This window comes from Pocillopora verrucosa, chromosome 3 (genome assembly GCF_036669915.1).
Source record: "Pocillopora verrucosa isolate sample1 chromosome 3, ASM3666991v2, whole genome shotgun sequence".
Classification (NCBI taxonomy): domain Eukaryota; kingdom Metazoa; phylum Cnidaria; class Anthozoa; order Scleractinia; family Pocilloporidae; genus Pocillopora; species Pocillopora verrucosa.
The window spans coordinates 16,555,639-16,572,954 of NC_089314.1; the positions used below are offsets into that span (position 1 = coordinate 16,555,639).

At 38.3% G+C, this 17,316-nt stretch overlaps 1 protein-coding gene across 1 annotated transcript; it reads right to left on the bottom strand.

Annotated features, from left to right (window-relative positions):
• Positions 1 to 4,016: 4,016 nt before the first annotated feature.
• On the bottom strand, positions 4,017 to 15,911 carry LOC131780801 (uncharacterized). The gene is made up of 7 exons (XM_066163549.1): positions 15,594 to 15,911; positions 14,896 to 14,979; positions 12,106 to 13,820; positions 10,607 to 10,706; positions 9,727 to 9,988; positions 6,339 to 6,711; positions 4,017 to 5,533 (listed from the first exon to the last, which is right to left on the bottom strand). Exons 3-7 carry the CDS (start codon positions 13,809 to 13,811, stop codon positions 4,420 to 4,422), a joined length of 3,555 nt encoding a protein of 1,184 aa, XP_066019646.1. The 5' UTR covers positions 13,812 to 13,820; positions 14,896 to 14,979; positions 15,594 to 15,911; the 3' UTR covers positions 4,017 to 4,419.
• Positions 15,912 to 17,316: the final 1,405 nt, after the last annotated feature.

A 17,316-nucleotide genomic window follows, 5' to 3' on the forward strand; every position in this document is an offset into this window, starting at 1 on the left:
GGATGCCGGAAACACGAGAGTTATAGATACATATCCCAACTGTTGTGTTAATGGTATTAGATTTAGGCACAGCATGTTTAACTGAGATGTTACAGCTACGATAATTTCCAATTTCTCTCCGGAAAAGTGGTGGAAACCCGCTCAAATTTGTGTTTAAAACATTCCTGGTATAACGTGAAAATATTTGAATTTTGCAAAGGAAGGATACTTTTTGGTCCTTTCTTAATAGGATTGGAAGAAAACTAAGCCAAATTAAAGGTGCAATTTTAGAATTTGCATTTATCGAGGTGATAAATCTATCTTTTACGTTTTACATGTAACACTTAGCGTCTCTCGTTGTCTGGTATCTATTACGCCCTTCCTCTTTCTATGGTCAACAGCTTCAGGAAGGAACTCGTGATCGTGCGGTAACACTTCACTGCTTAATATGGAAAAGACGCAACGGTTGAAATTTTCATTTTTCCTTTCATTCTGATTGAAGCGGAATACTTTCAGTTTCTCTTGAGTACTTAAAGACCTCTTAAATTTAGGAAATGATAAGTGGTTTTTTTAATCCACCATTAGAATAGTGACGTAGCCGAACCATTAACTTTGCTCTTTGGGCTTCCGTGCACCCTTAACTTGATATCACGAAATGAAGACGCTAGGCATCTGATAAGGAATTTATCGCACGGCAGAGCAACAGTAATTAGCGACAGTCGTCAACCAGTAATTGATTCGACCGAATTTTATTGCACCCGGAATTCTTTGTGTGCGTGGTTTTAGCCTTCCTAGTTTACTAAACTGTGTCATAAATATCGTCTTCAAGGGATTCACGGTAAATCAATAAATTGAGAGATAAGGAGTCGATGCTAAGAAAGCAGTTTACAATTGGTTTCTTGCATTTTTTTTTTATCAAGTTCGAACTTAGAAGAAAGCGGTAAACAATTTTCAGATTATGTGGAGTGGGTAACCCCTCGGTTTGTGCAGTAGCAATCGCCGTTTGCAACCATCTGCAGCCATCCATGTTAATTTGAATTTTCGATTTGGTCTTATCTTTTTGTTCTACCCTGGCAAACTTTTCCTTTCGATTTTCCTATGTTACTCAATGATTATTTCATACACTCTGAAAATATATCGTGATATGGCTTCTTTCGCAAAGTAACACTTATTCAAGGTCAGGAATTCCGGAAATGTATTTTTCGGCAAATACAATGGCATTTGTCATGAAAAGACACAATACAACCGCATTTTTCTGCCGTTGTTTGATCACCTTTGGACTGCAATTTGAAAAGAATTTCAAAATTCTTTCTATACAGTCTGGCTGTAGCCCACGCGCGGCGAACTCGAGTTTACTTGGTCGTGGCGCTATTTTAAGGTGGTAAGTAAATATTACAATATTACGAAAGGGGTATGTTTATCAGCTCAAGTGCCATGCTAACTTGGTCGAATATAAGTTGTTTTGAACTGAGGTTGTTGACAAAAACGTGGAAAAAGACGTGGAAAAAAAAAACAAGAACAAGAGAGAAACGATCCAAAATGTGGACGACTAATCATACTAGTTCTGTACTACCATTCAAGTAAACTTAAGTTTTTTACACAGCTCGAAATAAACAGTATTTAACCAGCTGGCAAATAGCATGAAATGTTTTTTAGCATCACGCGTCGTTGACACGAAACTATATTGTACGGATGTTAAAATACAAGTAAGGATATTGTGCTGTTTTCGCACACGCGAAAATAAGACAGGAACTGTGATTTAAAACTAAGATCATGTTTTTTCAAGATATAAATAATGGAATACTTTTGTACTTTCAATTTTTGCCACCTATTCACCTATTTTACCAATACAACGCTGCCAAATTGGTAACGGAAGGTAAATCCACCAGCGCACCAAAAGGGGTCTCTTTCTACAAACATGGTATCTTGAGTGGGTTGGGATCGAGGTTGACGTCTCACTCACCCCATCAGTCTAAGTCTGTGCAAATCAAAGTGTGCTCAGATGACAAGGCGAGCTAACACAGTATTACAGATGTTTCAGGGGTAAGATGATAAATTTTAGAGAACCTCCCATCAAATAGGTTTCTTTCAAATGGAAAAGTTCTGGCCCCTATTTTTGTGAAACAGAAGATGCATCGATTGGAAATTTTCAGCATTTTGCACTAGGAGCCCCGCATAGATCCTAGTGAGATTATTTAACGATGGGCGAAATGGGAAATTTGTAACGACAGAATATTCTAGGGTCTAAAACAGGTAGTGGCTGTCTATTGAACATCATCCGCAAATTAAGTCTGCGAACAAACTCTTATTAGCGCTGGGTTAACTAGGAGTGACGAAGAAGCGAGAGACGAGCCGGCTTGTAGCTTGCGCTTCGTCGCTTAGTCTTGCCACTACGTCAATGCAAGGCTACTTTCGGGCCGATATTGCAAATGAAGCTTCAACAATTCTCTCAGTGCCTTTAACACTTCCTCTTATTAAGTAGAGAATGATATATTGATGCCTTTAAAGGAAAAGAGTAATTCATTTCCGCCTGGCAACTAATTTATCATAACACATCATATAAATATTTTTGCGGTCCCTCAGAGGAAATATCGGAAGGTTCACTGTTTTGTGTCTTCTCTTTTCTTTTTTTGGCATTAAGGTCATCGCGGCTCAATGACTAGTTAGGGAAACAGGCCCGCGCTTCTATCTCGATGTGGAACTGAGACTGGAATCGAAAAATCCTCGCTAAGTGTCAAAAGCTTATGTTATGCTAATACAACAAAAAGGGAACACACAAAACATTTAAAATTTGCAAGTAATATCAAAACAGAAACGTGATATAAATATCAAATCAAGTATTTTAATGGCAAAGCTCGTCCACTTGTAACAACAGTATATCATAAAGGTCATCATTCAAACGAGAAAAATGAAAGCTTGGAGTGCTGCTAAGTTAGAGTTCAGCGGTAGAGTCAAGAATTACTTCAATGAAATAAACTTGTTTTTCTTGAAGAATAATGCTTTTGAAGGATATTCAATTGACGTCGACAATCAAAGGGTTGTCCACAGGACGTCGTCTCCTCTCCAGAGCGAGCCAGCATGTCGTAATGATGTTGTATGCATGTAGCTGCTGTGGTATCCAACAGACCTGATAACCTTGATGAAATATTAGAGGCACGCGAGCGGATGAATAATTCGGAATTAAATTGGCTATTCTACTTTGTATGATTTTTACCATGCATCTCTCGGAATTGGAAGATTACAGAGCTTCCTACTTTCAATAAAAAAGAGGATCGGGAGGTACCCCCTACGAATTCTTGGTAAGTTTGCACCACCCAGTTTCGAAACCTTGAAACAAGCCAACAAAAAAATATGTAATTTTCCACATTCGTTTTTTGACCTGCTGACCTCTAAAGTCCAAACTCGTTCTAATAACTTTCTTCTGGCAGTTGTTCTCGGTCTGAGAACCTACTGCGTTTTATTGGATTGTTCATTGAATTGTTATTATGCTATGTCACTGGTCAAATAAACTTCTCTTCTGGAACATTCTAACAGGCCGTGAACGTCTTTCAGATCAACTATTATCCTAAACCCCTGCTAAGTGCCTCTAGGCAACGAGAAAATTGAAATAGCATTTTATCTTTATATTCGTAAAGAAGTCCAAGGAAAAACCTAGGGGGAAATTTCATAAATATTTGGGGCGAATCGTTTAGAAAAGATGCTTCAAGATTTAATCTTAATTGATGACCGCCCGAAGTATACTGATGTTCATCATCATAAAACTCGTGACTCATACCGTTCGTGATGAACCAAGCAGCCGATCTTTCTCAGTCACTATTTTCATTTCTATAAACAGTCTGACTCATGGTCTTCTCTTTTCAAAGAGCGGGAGACAACTAGCCAAGTTTCTATCTTTTTTTTTTTTTTTATTGAGTATTTTGCCCTGAGCCGAGGATGAGCTTGATGTTTACTAGATGAACTACGACAGTTGAACCTTAATTTTACTCTTTTTCTTTCAGCCATATACAAGAGCAGTAACGTAGAAGTATTCGATCTTAATGTGGGTAGATAATTTTCCTTCATTTGTAATAAACGTGGCTTCATATCTGTCTATCGTTGATCGCGAGAGAGAGTACTATGACACTTTCTGTACGAAGTCGCATTGTAAATCTGTATACTGATTTATACGATAAAGCAAGCTTCAACAGAGATCAGCGCAAAATCTCTATCTTATCAATATTGACACTAAAGAGTGAGTAAGCAAATCTTTCGTTTGTGCTGGCTTTCTTCAACTTATGGCACCAGTTTGAATAGTGACAACTTTTTGCTACTGTGCGGAGATTTCAATCTTGTCAGCCATCTCCTCGCCCCAGTTTCCTCGGCGCCCCTTAGGGAAATTGGGGCGAGGAGACCAGAGACAGTTGACACTAAAGACAAGAGAGATTAGGACTCCCTGTCTTTTTAGTCTTCTACCAAGTCTCCATCGATCAGTGTGAATGTCGCGGGCAGTCTTATTATTTGCTTCTGCAAAATTTTCAACCTTCTCTCCAAGAGACTAGGTTCTCCACCGTACTCGTCGTCACATCCAAATCTCTTTCCTGCAGGTATGAACGGTGTTGCACTAAAATCGGGCGAATTGCTCGCAATTTCTGATCCTGAGGCTTTAATACCCATGTGTTTTTGTAGAGTGCGCACGTAGTCGGTAAGCAATACTGTTTTCTTATTGGCTTGCTTGTTGCTCTTCTGTGATTGGCCGAGCACATTTTCGCGGATAAGTTGTTGTAGCTTTCCAGTGCTCAGGGGAATGTGGGATTTTTCCCCATCAACTTCATCTGACACTTCGTTTAACTCAGAAATTGCTTGGTTTCCTGTAACATTATTCTCTTTCATGACACTGTCGATGTAAAAGTCATTTTGATCCTTTCTTACAGCTGGCTTTATTTGCCGTTGAATTTTCACAAGTGGAATGATTTTGTTCCTGACGTTGCGAACCATCTTTGTACTGTTGTTTTTCGTCGAAGTTATTCCTTCTCTGTCTTCTACAACTAGGTCTGCCTTTCTCTGAAGATCATTTTTTGTCTTTGTATTTTGCACGACTGAGGAGGTTTCTTCTACCGCGACAAAATCGACAGGAATCTCTCCATCGAAAACGTCTTTTCGATATTCACTAAGATCTTTAGGCGCAAAAACCTTATTGTCTTCGGGTTTCTTACATTTTTCACGGTCCTTAGCAAAGCTTTTTTGTTTGGTGCCTTTACGATCATCTTTTTGAACGCTGGCAGCCTTGCTTTTTCCTCGAATTACTTCTTTGGTTTGTGTACATTCATTTCTTGTTTGTTTCGAAACTACACTGAAGATTTTATCTGTTGAATTATCTTGTACTGGAAGGATAAGCTCCATCTTTTCAATATTTGGCAAAAGTCTTTTATACGTGTTGTCGACCTTTTTCTTTTCAATAAATTCCTTAGACCACAAGCTGGCTGTCTGGTTGAGTTCTATTGATGGTATATCATAGTGACATTTCACCGAACGTGGTAAGGTTGCATGAGAGTCGCCTGTCCTCATATCAAACTCCCTGCAAGTGAATGGGCGAAAAAAGAAAGCAGGGAGAGGCATTGAGAGACACTAAATCTTTTACGTGCATAATTGATTTTCAGCCATGCATCAAGACTACGTGCAGTCTCTCCTTTTCGACGAAGTCCATCGCACGAGTCAAAAAAAAATCAGTGGAAAAATCAAAATTATGTCGGGGCGCGGCGCGTACCTCTGGCCTACTTTTTGGTGCGCCTCTCTCTCACTCCAATAATTTTTTTTCCCCACTGATTCTTTGTGACTCACGCGACGGACCTCGCCGAAAAGAAGGCTTCAAACCTTAATCTCCATTCTTTCAGTTAACATTTAAATTAAATCCTAATTTAGATCCGCTCTGACCACAACCAGAAATGGATAACTGGATGTATTTTTTTTCTATCATCATCAAACTTTGCAAAATGGCATCTGCACGAAAGAACACCATACCTAGAGGTACTCCAACACCACAAGACTTTGGGAACCTTGCCTTAGCACGGCAAAGAAAAATAAAGAAATAGAAAGAAATTGCATACTTTCGATGTTCCCCGTACGATTTGAAGGTAAAAAGATTGCAACTGGGAGAATTTCAGCTCGTAAATCTGCCATGACAAGGTGATAATATCTAAACGAAGATAATACGCTTCATTTATCTGTGTCTGTTTTTTTTCGCGTAAGATAAACACCTAAGTATAAGAAACATTCATTACTTAACATCACATTTTTGCGACTGGTGAGTCTTTGTCGTGTTTGTCACCGCTGTCCCTTTTTATGCACCGATAGTACGGAATCTTTGTTCAGACTTCCTTTACCTGTATTTCGGCTTTCCTTTGTAGTTCAAACTACCCTTGGTCATGTTTATCCTTGTATACACGCCCACGGTGTCTGCCAGTTGCATTTCTCGTTGTTTCACACCCTCCAATTGCTCTTGTCTTTTAGCATTCAAGCGCTTGTTTCGTCTTCTTAGAATTTCGCGTTCTACAACCCGTGGAATAAAGGAGCCCTCCTTGAATGTTAAATTAGACTGGAAATTGATTAGCCTGTTTCCGTGATCTCTTGTAGCTTCCGGTGCCAGAGGCCGACGAATGCTCTTGATGAGCCGACAATCACTTTGCGCCTGCATCCCGCGTAGAGACACGAGACCACTCGCATTCCCAGCGATAACACTTCCTGGAGGTGTCGCACCTGTGAGAAGTTGATAAGTAAAGGCGGTTATTTTTCACAGCCAAGGGTGGCAAAGAGTCCAGGACATAGGTCCTTTTTTTTAAAAGCATAATAATCATGATCATGGCAACTTAAACTTGTCTGCCGATGATCAATCATTGAAAGTTCAGATGGAATTATAGACAAATCTTGTTAGTGCATCTTCAGCGTGCGAGCAATCTTAGGAAGGCGAAATTCATAACGACGACGGTCACAAAAAATAATACTCCTTCGTCGCCTTACCTTGACAAATTATCTTTGCCGTCAAAACTTAGTAATTCTTTTCTTCTTCAACCGACAGAGTTTTAGGAGCCCGCACCAATACTCATTTTGACGCCTCAAACGATTTTTTACTCCACCAAGAAAACTTCGAACTTTGTCGGAAAAATTGTAAATAGATATTATCTTTTAAACTAGAGCTGACGACCTTTTGGTTTTGTCCTGTTTCTAATGCTTCGCTATTTTACGAAAAGCCCCTTCCATTGGATCGTTTGCAGATTAATTTGAATTTAAACTCCTTCAGCCGCTCTCACCTTCCTTTTGAGAATGCAAATGATGAACAATTTGTTCCAAGTTACTTTTTTCTTGCCTTTGTCTTTTAAGATTTACTTCCACCTTTTCTTGCAACACCTTCATTTCTCTAAGCAGCGAGACTCTTTCTTTACGAAGTCTCCCATAACATACTTTTTTCGTTGAGCCAGCAAAATTTTTGCCATCCAAAACATATTCCCGACGAAGCCGGGGCGACCTCGGCAGCCCGATTTGATCTGTTCTTAACAATTTTCCTCCCGTATGAGCGAGCAAACTGTTATGTTTCACATCGAAATACATGTGCAAAGAGTTTTCAGTGAGACAACTCTCAGCGTGACTGTTGTTTAAAGCGTGAATCTTTCATAGATTTTGCACGCAGTGAATTGTAGAAATGTACACCCTTTTTCTTAACTGCTATCATTTTATATGAAGAATGAAGGGTTTGTCTTTGATTGGCCGTCTTCAGGAGCTAAAATCAGTGGCTTTTTTTTGTAAATGCACTGAAATTAGCACTCAAATCCTTCTGAAGGTGCAAATCGAACCGCGAATGTGTTTCTTTACACTTCATAGTCTTATGAATAATACAAGCAATTATTTTGTTATTTTCCATCTGAGATCTAGAGGACATGATGCTATTAACGAAAATTAGAATTAATTTTTTACCAAGGTGACTCTTACGCACTTTAACTGAAAATAACATAAAATAGGTATAAAAAGAAAAGTATCAGTCGGAAATATAGACCGTATACACAACTTCGCCTCTCGCAAATTATTTTCATAGTTCAAAGTTTCGCACCGTTTCCTAAAAAAATCCATTCTCGAAAATTAAATAAGCATGAGATCTTTTTAGCGTAGGCAATAACACTTTAAAAGTTTTTAGTGTTAATCTGCTAATAGCGACATCGGTAAGCCACAAAGGTGAGTGCATAATCATTTGTGTTTTCAAAATAGTTATTAGCTAAATTGCTTGTTTAGATGCTTATATGGTATCACTTAGTTCAAAATAATTTAAAAGCTTTCTTAAAGAAAGGCCCTGAAAGATTTTTATCTTTCCTAATGTTGTGGTTCCATTCACTTCATCAGAACCAATAACCTGATAGAATAATTTTCCCGTGTTTCAATTTGAATTTCATCATTGTTCATATTTAAAGTTAAAGCTACTTTGGTGTAATTGCAGTCTGACAAGTGTCAATATTTATTTTGTTGTGTGTCAGTACCGACATTTGGTGAAAAAATATCAAATGTATACATTTAAAATTTTCTGCAAAACAGTCATGATGTTTTGGACTCCACTAAAGTTTGTCTTGGAACCACACCCTTTCTTAAGCAATAGTTCCTCATACCGTCGTCATAGCTCTCATCCGGGGTATCGTAAATCAATTTGTTTACACTAAGTTTTCAGAAGGAAGATTGTGGCTAAAATCAAAAGCTTTCAACACAGAGTGGGTTGTTTTCTACTGGTAACGGCGAGTCAAGGTGATAATAGAGAAAATTTTCCATTTTAGATCATGTATCATGATTGAAGGGTTCTATCTAGCAGGAGGTTGTAAATGATCAGTTCGCAGAAAATCCTATGCTTTCAACCGCGTGACACAAATTCAAAATTGCAGTTCCCTACAGGATCGGAATGATTACTTGATCTGAATTAGGTGACAAGGATGTTAACATGCACGTTAAACGAGTTCTTCCTTTGATCATAATGTGCCCTTGTTAGTAAAGCATCAAACGCTGCGCAGTCAGGATGCGCAATGGAAACGAAAGAATTTTGCTAAATTATCGATTTAAACCGCTTCCATACGGGGTTTTATCGCATAAGGAGAGTTCGAGGGAAAACTTTTATCTACTATAAAGAACTCATTGATCTTCATCTTCACCGAAACCCAGCTTTAGTGGATATCGTTAACAGTAAGCATTATGTGGCAGTAAGGAAGCTTGAAACCGGCTTTCATAGATAAGTTTATTTGAAATTTGGATTGCTACCTAGCCCGGCCATACAACGTTTCCTTTGATGTTAGTTCAGAGAATTTAGTACTGGATCAAATAGTTATCCCCAAATGTATATATTTTTTATTCCCATCGCTTATCTGGTCGATATTGTACTGATATTGTAAGGAGGGATTCTATCTTGGTCACTCATGAGAGTTAAAGGGTTAAGCGACAATCACAGAGGAGATCGAAATATTTAAAAGGGGGCTTTAAACGTCAAGCGATCAATTTAGTTATGCGAAATGTTTCAGAGTATTATCTGTTCTGTTGAAGGTGTTTCACGAATCAAAATCAAGTGCTATTTTTCGCGATGAGTTCGAGAGCAATCAGGAATGAACGTTGGGATACGACGCTAAAGACACATAAAAGCGTGTTAATTCCCAAAAAGCGCTGTTGGGTACAGTTAAATTCACAATATGGTGTAACTCATGAATGATCTAATTTGAGTAAGGATCTTATACTCTGGCGGTAAATTTTTACCTGTTCTTTTCTGCCGAAGATTGTACAAAAACCACTGTAGATTACGCTTGTTTTCTTCATATTCCTTGATCTTGTTCTCGCTGGTTTTTTTCAGATTTCCTATCGTGAACTGAAGAGAACCAAACTCACGGCGATCTCTACACAAAAAAGAGCGTTTGGCAGCTTTTTTAACTCTAAATATATCAACAGCCTCTTCTCTAAAGCGACTTTCATTTAACTCTGTGATCTGCACGGTATTTACCGTTGACACACTCATTTTCTTCTTAGTGAGAAGTTTCAAATGAGAGTTTTGTTTATGATGCATCAATAATATATTTTTCGCACCGGAAAATGTAATTGAAGTTGAAGTAAATGGGCACATAAACATATCAAAACAATTATTGTGTGTCTGAATGTTACTTCAAAACTCTACATAACAGAAGCAGATGTTTTTTTGTGTTTTGACTGAACAAAGCACAATTTAAATCCATGATTTATGAACAAAACAGGAAACTTTCAAAATACTTTTTTCGTACCTCATTTTCCGGAAAATGTAATCATTCAAACAATAATAGTCTAGACTTTGCTTTGAGTTTCAACCCATAAAATAATTCGTTTTCATGTTGTTAATATAATTTTGTTGGAGGTAATTGATAATCCTCTTCCAATTTAGTTTAACACGGATGAAACAACAGAAAAGGTAATTCTTTCACTTCGTAATAAATTTCAAGCGGTCTTAAAAAAAAACGGTAATTAACATGCATGTTAGGTTAAGTGAAGAAGACAACGAGTTTTTCTTTTAGACGAACACTGTTCAATTTTCTTAGCACCACCTTTATACCTTTTAAAGCATAAACGGTAGATTTAGTTTTTAACTCCTTCAGGGGTACCATTGGTATACAGCTCTTTTATGAGCACCAGTGCCATTTTGGGGTTGTTCCGTTCTTGCCAAATTTAGAATTCTTTCCCCAGTTTCCTGTACAGTACAGCACAGCCACGAACTTTACAAGAATTTGTTGATTAATCTAATAAATGAAGCTTTATGAATACCGTGTCTAGTGAGAAGTGAACGTAAAGTAAAGGAAATGTATGTAGGATAAATCCGTTCACAGAGGTAACAAAAAAGCTCGATACCTGGCGTGTAACATTGACGGTCCCAATACACACACTTGATAGTTTCTTCGAGAAGTGTCCGAATCGTGTTTTTAGGTCGATCGTTTTCTGGCAATATGAATTTCATCGCTGTCGGTCCTTTAGAGAGCAACATGGCAATCAGTTTGATTACTGACTTAGGATGATTCCTCGCGCATCGCTTTTCGTTTTATATATGGCCTTAAGCTCACGAAAAATGAAAACTGACAGCCGTCATCTTTGAGTGAGTCTTGGTTGCCTGTGAATAAGATTGAAGTATTGACGAAAAGCGAGAAGACTGATGCTTTGATATCAAAGTGACTTGGACAGTAAGAATTTACACTAGGAAACCACAACGATTTCCACCCCGAATGCTAAAAACAACTTAAGTGAAATCGCACATCCCTGCCAACGCTCTGACTTTCCCTCTCTGTCTTATTATTTTTCCTTAGGGTGACCTATCTTTGCTTTCGCATAATTTAATTCCGCTGGTCCTCCCCAATGTGCCGTACAACTATGAAGAGCATAAGATGGTTATGTCAAGTTATTGTAATTCCTCTCGTTAAGCCAAGGTGCTTTTGGGGAATGGGTTTAAATAAAAATAAAAATAAAAATAAAATATAGCTACTGAGGGAAAAGCCAAAATGAATCCGTAAATAGAAACTCAAGCAAATGTTGGTGAAATGCTGCTACAGAAAGATAAACACAGAATTTACAATATTTAATCTGGCTTCATTTTGTATAATACAAGTATAAATATCGATTAATTCATCATTTTCACGACACTTAAGTTACGAAATCAAATGACATCGATACTCTTGTTTATAGCAAATAACCTCTGTGGAGGGAGCCGGTCGTTTCGACTATGAGTCGTTTGCTAACTACCAGATTGTTAACGTCTTAAGTCGTTTCGCTAACTTCTCATTGGTCGTTTTGTTAACATATTATAAAACAGTCAGTGATTCAATCACAATAACACTGCTGCCCAGCTCCTTAAGATTTGTGCGTGTGTTAACGGTTCAGCTAGTTCTCAGTTATTTGAAATTAGCTCAAGTTTGTAATAAAATGAAGCATCAGATGCGTAATTCTCATCTCTAGCTACCATCCATTTCCTTTCCAATTTGTTAAGAAAATTTGATGACATATCGATCGAGATAGATGCTTTGGAGGAAAAATTTATCCACTCTCATCACATACGGGATGTTGAGTTATGTTTTAATTTTGTGATAAGAAGCTGCAATTAAGTTGCTTCCTGAGAGGTACAATGGCTAAGAAATATAGCTGGTTTTATCAACGTCATTAGAAATCTTGTCTGGTTTCGAAATTTTGCGGGGATCGCTTGATTCTGATTCCTTGTTGGTAATTTGTTTTTCTCCTTCATCATCATCTTCATTTTTCTCCTCACTTTTATCAGAATCTTCATTTTCAGATTTTTCCGTTTCCGAGACTGGAGATGTGTTTTGTTCCTCTTCTTCGTCCGTGGAGTTGGCAGGCTTTTGAATGTCGTCAACAGAAGACTTTTCATCTCGATCTTTAATAGAGGCTGAGGGATCCTCGCGATATTCTTTTGGTGAGAGGCGAGAATTTTTTATCCTTTCATCGAAGTTATTATCGTGAGCGCCTATTTCTTGCTCTTCATGCTGCCAAGCTTGCGCCTGGGACTGAGTTGTTCTGTCCGCTACTTGAATCAAGTTGGATTCATCCTCTATAACTTCAACGTCATCTTCAACTTCTCCATCGTGGGTCTCGTCCTTGTTTGGCACGTGAGAATTCTCGATGGAAGTCTTTGCGTCTTCTACCTCCTGGAGCACTTCCTCTAGAATCTCTTCCGCCGGAAGTAGGTCTATTGGTTTTTCTTCCTTCGTTTGACGGCTATCCCTAATTTCAGCTGCTTTTTCTTGTTGTAAACCACTCGCTTTGAACACACTGTCAGCAACTGAACTAACATCATTGTCATTTTTTTTTATCGGCAGAGCAACGTACTCTTGAACGGGAGTATCGCCCTCAAGTTGTGTAGGTGGTGAAGCAGAGATGGTGAAACTATCTTGGATGTCTTGTGATACACGTAACAGTGACGTGGCCAGTGGAGGGCCTGGGGACATGTTAGAGATAACATCACGAGGCGACTCCACGATCATAGAGGTGACACTTGACTGATTGCCTGTTGAGTGTTCCATGGATTTGTTTTGTGCGTTGGTTTTTGTGGCCTGCAGTTTTCGTTTTGAAATCTTCTTTGGAGACGAGCGTCCTACTGTGTTGATTAGTTGTCCGTTGCCGATCAAAGGCAAGAAAGGCCCTCGCGGACTTTTAGAAAGTAAAGAGGAAGCCACGCCGTAATTCACGCGTTTAAACATCCTCCCTCGTTCCACAGCCACGTAATTTTGTCCACTGATCAACTGGGAGGGAGCGAAGACCAGCTTGCCTTCTATTGTGTACAATACGATGGCAGCCGCTAGGAAAACGTGTTCTTGTACAATGCCTAAAATCTGTTCCATGCTTTGCTGAAGGCGTCTTTGAAGAACAATCTTGACGCTCGGTTTGAACACGTCTCCATTACAAAACACGTGGATGATCTTTAGGTCTCTTTTCGCCCATTCGTAATCCATCTTGTGCCTTCCTTCGGCCACGATGACGGCTTTCCTGGGGGAATAGTTCGCCTTTCGCGGAGGGCGAGGCTTTCTTATGCCCAGATCTGCATAGTTTAGCTTTTTAAAACACTCCCTCCCTGCAGCCACGTATACGCTCTTATTTTTGATATTCTCCAGGCTCTGAACTGGTCGCCCGCCGATCGGTGTACATATTTTTCGCACGGCGTTAAAGGCTGAAATGTGCATCGTTACCTCGTCATACAGAGCCTCCATATTACGTATGTGGCGTCGGTTGATAACAAGTGTTTTTCCAAGAAAATTGGGGTTACCATTCTTGTAGACTTTGACAGTCACTGTTGGATTTAACGACCACGCTGTCGCCGCCATTCTGGTTGCCTATCAAGAGACACTTCAATAGTTAGTATATACATATTCTCCATAATGGTCTCTACACATTTCCTAAGATGCCGACAAAGAGAATTTGTTGTTGAATCAATTGAGTTCTTTAGTTGATAATAATTTCCTCTATAATCATGACCTTGCTCTTGAGACGTTATATTGTGATAATGTTAAGGAGAAAGTAAATGCTAATCACTCTTAGAGGTCAAAAGTTTAAAGGACACAAATTGGAGAAAGCTTATTAGGTAGAGTGAAGGTCCTTAAGCTTACAGTGACCCGCGAGTAGTGACTACAACGGCACAAGAACATACAACCGGCCTACGCTGACTACACTTTTCCATGATATTTGGAAATATTAGACTTCACAACGTAGTTCATTATGATAAGGGACGCTTATCTGAGCGAATTACCTCATGTCGTTAAGAAATTTCCTGTGTTTTCTTATGCGTTTGATTCGCTGTTTTCATAGTTATTTTTTTTGGCAGAAGAAAAACATGTCATTATGTTGCTGAGACTAATCTTCCTTTGTCAACGTGATTGACAGCTACTATGCGGCTGCCATAAGGTCAATATTTTTACGTTCTTTGGTCTCCAAGTAAAGTTCAACCAGAACAAATCAAAGCGAAAGAGTATTTTTGTATCATTAAAAAACCATTTGTCGTCTTTAGTTCATGAAAAAATTTTGAGTAGCAGTGATTTTTATCTTCCTTCGGGTGCATACCATATTTTCAGATAAGAGCTATAATTTTAGTTGCGCTTTGCCTGTCTTCCTTTGCTGATACCGCTTTTGATAAAGCGAGAGTTCCATGGTTGTAAAGACATCTAATCAAACGTTGGCTCAATTCTGTCAGCAGAGGCTATGTTTTCAGTTTTCTAACTGCCGGAAAAACCCCGACAGCAACAACGGGTAGAAAAAAGATGAAATTGAAGACTTGCCAAAAAATGAAATAGGTATTGTTATTCTCTGTGGTTTGATACTCGTATTTTCAGCAGCCTAGGGCCTATTTATTTTTTTGCAATTATGAAGATTAAACTTATTTATGATTAGCAAAATGTGACCACAGAAGCTTACCTTTTGCGACCGCGAGGCGCTGAGCTTTTGTTCTTCCCTGTCAAATGGCGTTTTTGAGACTTCCTTGCCTCAGTCAAATAAAATCTGAACACAAATAAAAGTGAATTATCATACGGTTATGTAAAATTTTCGAATTCCTGCTTAAGGTATAATGTTCCTTGGCGATGTGCTACTCGAAATGATCGTCGTTCTGCTCAGTGCATTAATTGCCGAAGCGGTTCGAACATCAATTCTCAGTAAACGTCCACTCTTTTCGAAGGCAAAGCATCAATATTTAAGTGTGCTAACCAATTTTACTTATAAAAATAAGACAGCGAAACTGTATATCCGATCATAAATCAAGAAAGAAAGACTTAAGAACTCAGGATTCGATAAAATTATTTTCATGTAAATTCAATTCGACGTGCATCATGACTTGAAAGAATCGTGCAATTTGTGATTTCAGCCAAAGCAAATTTCATGGCGATTTTTTTCAACACATTCAGAAACGCTGCTTATTTGATACGCATGGAACAAAAGTATTCAAGGTTCGCTCCTGTCGTTTCTGTATTACTTAAGCAATCACGACTAAATTCTGCCTTTTGTCCAGTTAAATTTTAAATTTTTTTAAAAGCTTCGAAGGACAGCTGAAATATGAAGGACCAACATGGAAATGAAATCCAACCTTACAATATCGAAAATTTTTCAGACAAACTTACCTTTTAAAGGTTTTGTCCTTCTTTGCTTGATTCGTGAGGTATATCAGTTGTTTTTGATATATTTTGATAACACTAATCGTCCGGATAGAATTTAAATCCTGTGTTGAAGAAAGCGTTTACATCCAACATGGCTGACATGGCCGTAGCTTTCAAAACAACTGCCATATGGAAATTTGCGATCAATTTTAAATGATGGTCGGAGGATTAATTGTTTACATGTGAAAAGAAATTAAGACAAGAAATTGGCTCAATATTTTCCAGATGTTAAGTTCAGTTTTTCTCATGGTTTGCCAATATCAGAAGAGTTTAGACGGTTTTTTTTTCAACTTATTGGCAGTTGATTGTACGGGTGTAAAGAAAAGAAAGAGTCGTGTTTCTAAGGTTACGCGTACATAGCAACTTGCTACTGACAGGCTATTGACAGAGAGAACATTTATGCAGTAAAGATTACAAAGAATTATAATCGCAACTGTCTGTAAATGAAAAGATGTTTATCTTTTAAGATGCAATCACTTTGAAAATAATCCTATCATAATATGTCGTGTGATATATGTAAATCTGAAACTCGTTTCCAGAAACAATCCTAAACTAAAAATGGCTTTCTTTTTTGATATTTTTGCGTTTGTATCATGTTTCCTTTCTTGACAAGCCAATCCATCTAATAACATTTGTGGTTTGACAGTAAGGGAGAAGTACTAAAGATGACCGAAAGGTTAGCTTATTAATGTTGGTCTGCTTGTGGAAAAAAAATGTTGTTGACCCAAAATGGCAGACGTATTCCTGAACAATTTAAAATTTGCATCTCGATCAACTCTTCCCTTTCTTTTGGCAGCTTTGTAACCACTCATTCAAGAATCGTTGTGGATTTATTAACGTATGTAAACGATCGGGAATAAAGTTCTACGAATCTATAACCCTGAAATGATGAATTCGTTAACATTTATGAATCCGAAAAAATCTCCTCTAGTGTGCACCTAGTCTTAATTTAAAGCTTCTTAATGTAGTGACTTTCAGGTTTATTTGCTACGACTTTCAAAACTACTCCAAGCCTCTTTCGCTCGTCTCCACTGACCGGCCAAGAGCTTTGAACAAGCCATCGTTTCTCGACTTCCCTAACTACGTAGATGCTCACTGTATCCTAGTCATAAAAATACAAAAGCGTGGTCGCGAAGTAACAAAAACATTTTCACGGCCACATGGGCTACCATTCCTCTCACTTAAGTTCTACACTGCGTGTGCACAGCTAATAAATATGTCAAAATTAACTCTCCTCGATCTGTGTGAAGTATCAGAAAATCTCATTATCACCCAGCAATGATTGGTTTAGTAGATGAATATCTTATAGCATTGTAGATAAGGCTGCAGTCTGGTTGTTATTAGAATTTGAAAGCCAACTTGAGCGAGTTAAAAACATTTAGGTTCTCAATCTTTTAACTTTTACTCTCTGACAGAGATTTAAACAGCTTTGTAGCTGCCTCTCAACATTTATATTTTATACTAATAGTTAAATTTTTTCATAGCATCAACCTTCTAGTTTCTGTAGCTTCTACCTTTTGATTTTCAACCCCTAGAGAAGTGTACGTCCTACGTAGTGCATTGTTTGACGTAAAGGTGACACTGTCCTCTCATCTTATCACTCACTGGCTATGTGAGGTTTTCTAGTCTAAATTCACTTTCTTTTTAGTATTGTCTTCTAAACATGTTCTGGCTGCACTGGCAGAGG

What these genes read in the sequence shown, in the direction of transcription:
- LOC131780801 (XM_066163549.1), bottom strand. Translation starts at nt 13,811, where the DNA reads ATGGCGGCGACAGCGTGGTCGTTAAATCCAACAGTGACTGTCAAAGTC. An exon ending in TCTTCGGCAGAAAAGAACAG is followed by an intron (nt 6,712 to 9,726) that starts GTAAAAATTTAC and finishes AACTTCTCACAG; the next exon opens with GTGCGACACCTCCAGGAAGT. An exon ending in AAAGGAAAGCCGAAATACAG is followed by an intron (nt 5,534 to 6,338) that starts GTAAAGGAAGTC and finishes ATTCACTTGCAG; the next exon opens with GGAGTTTGATATGAGGACAG.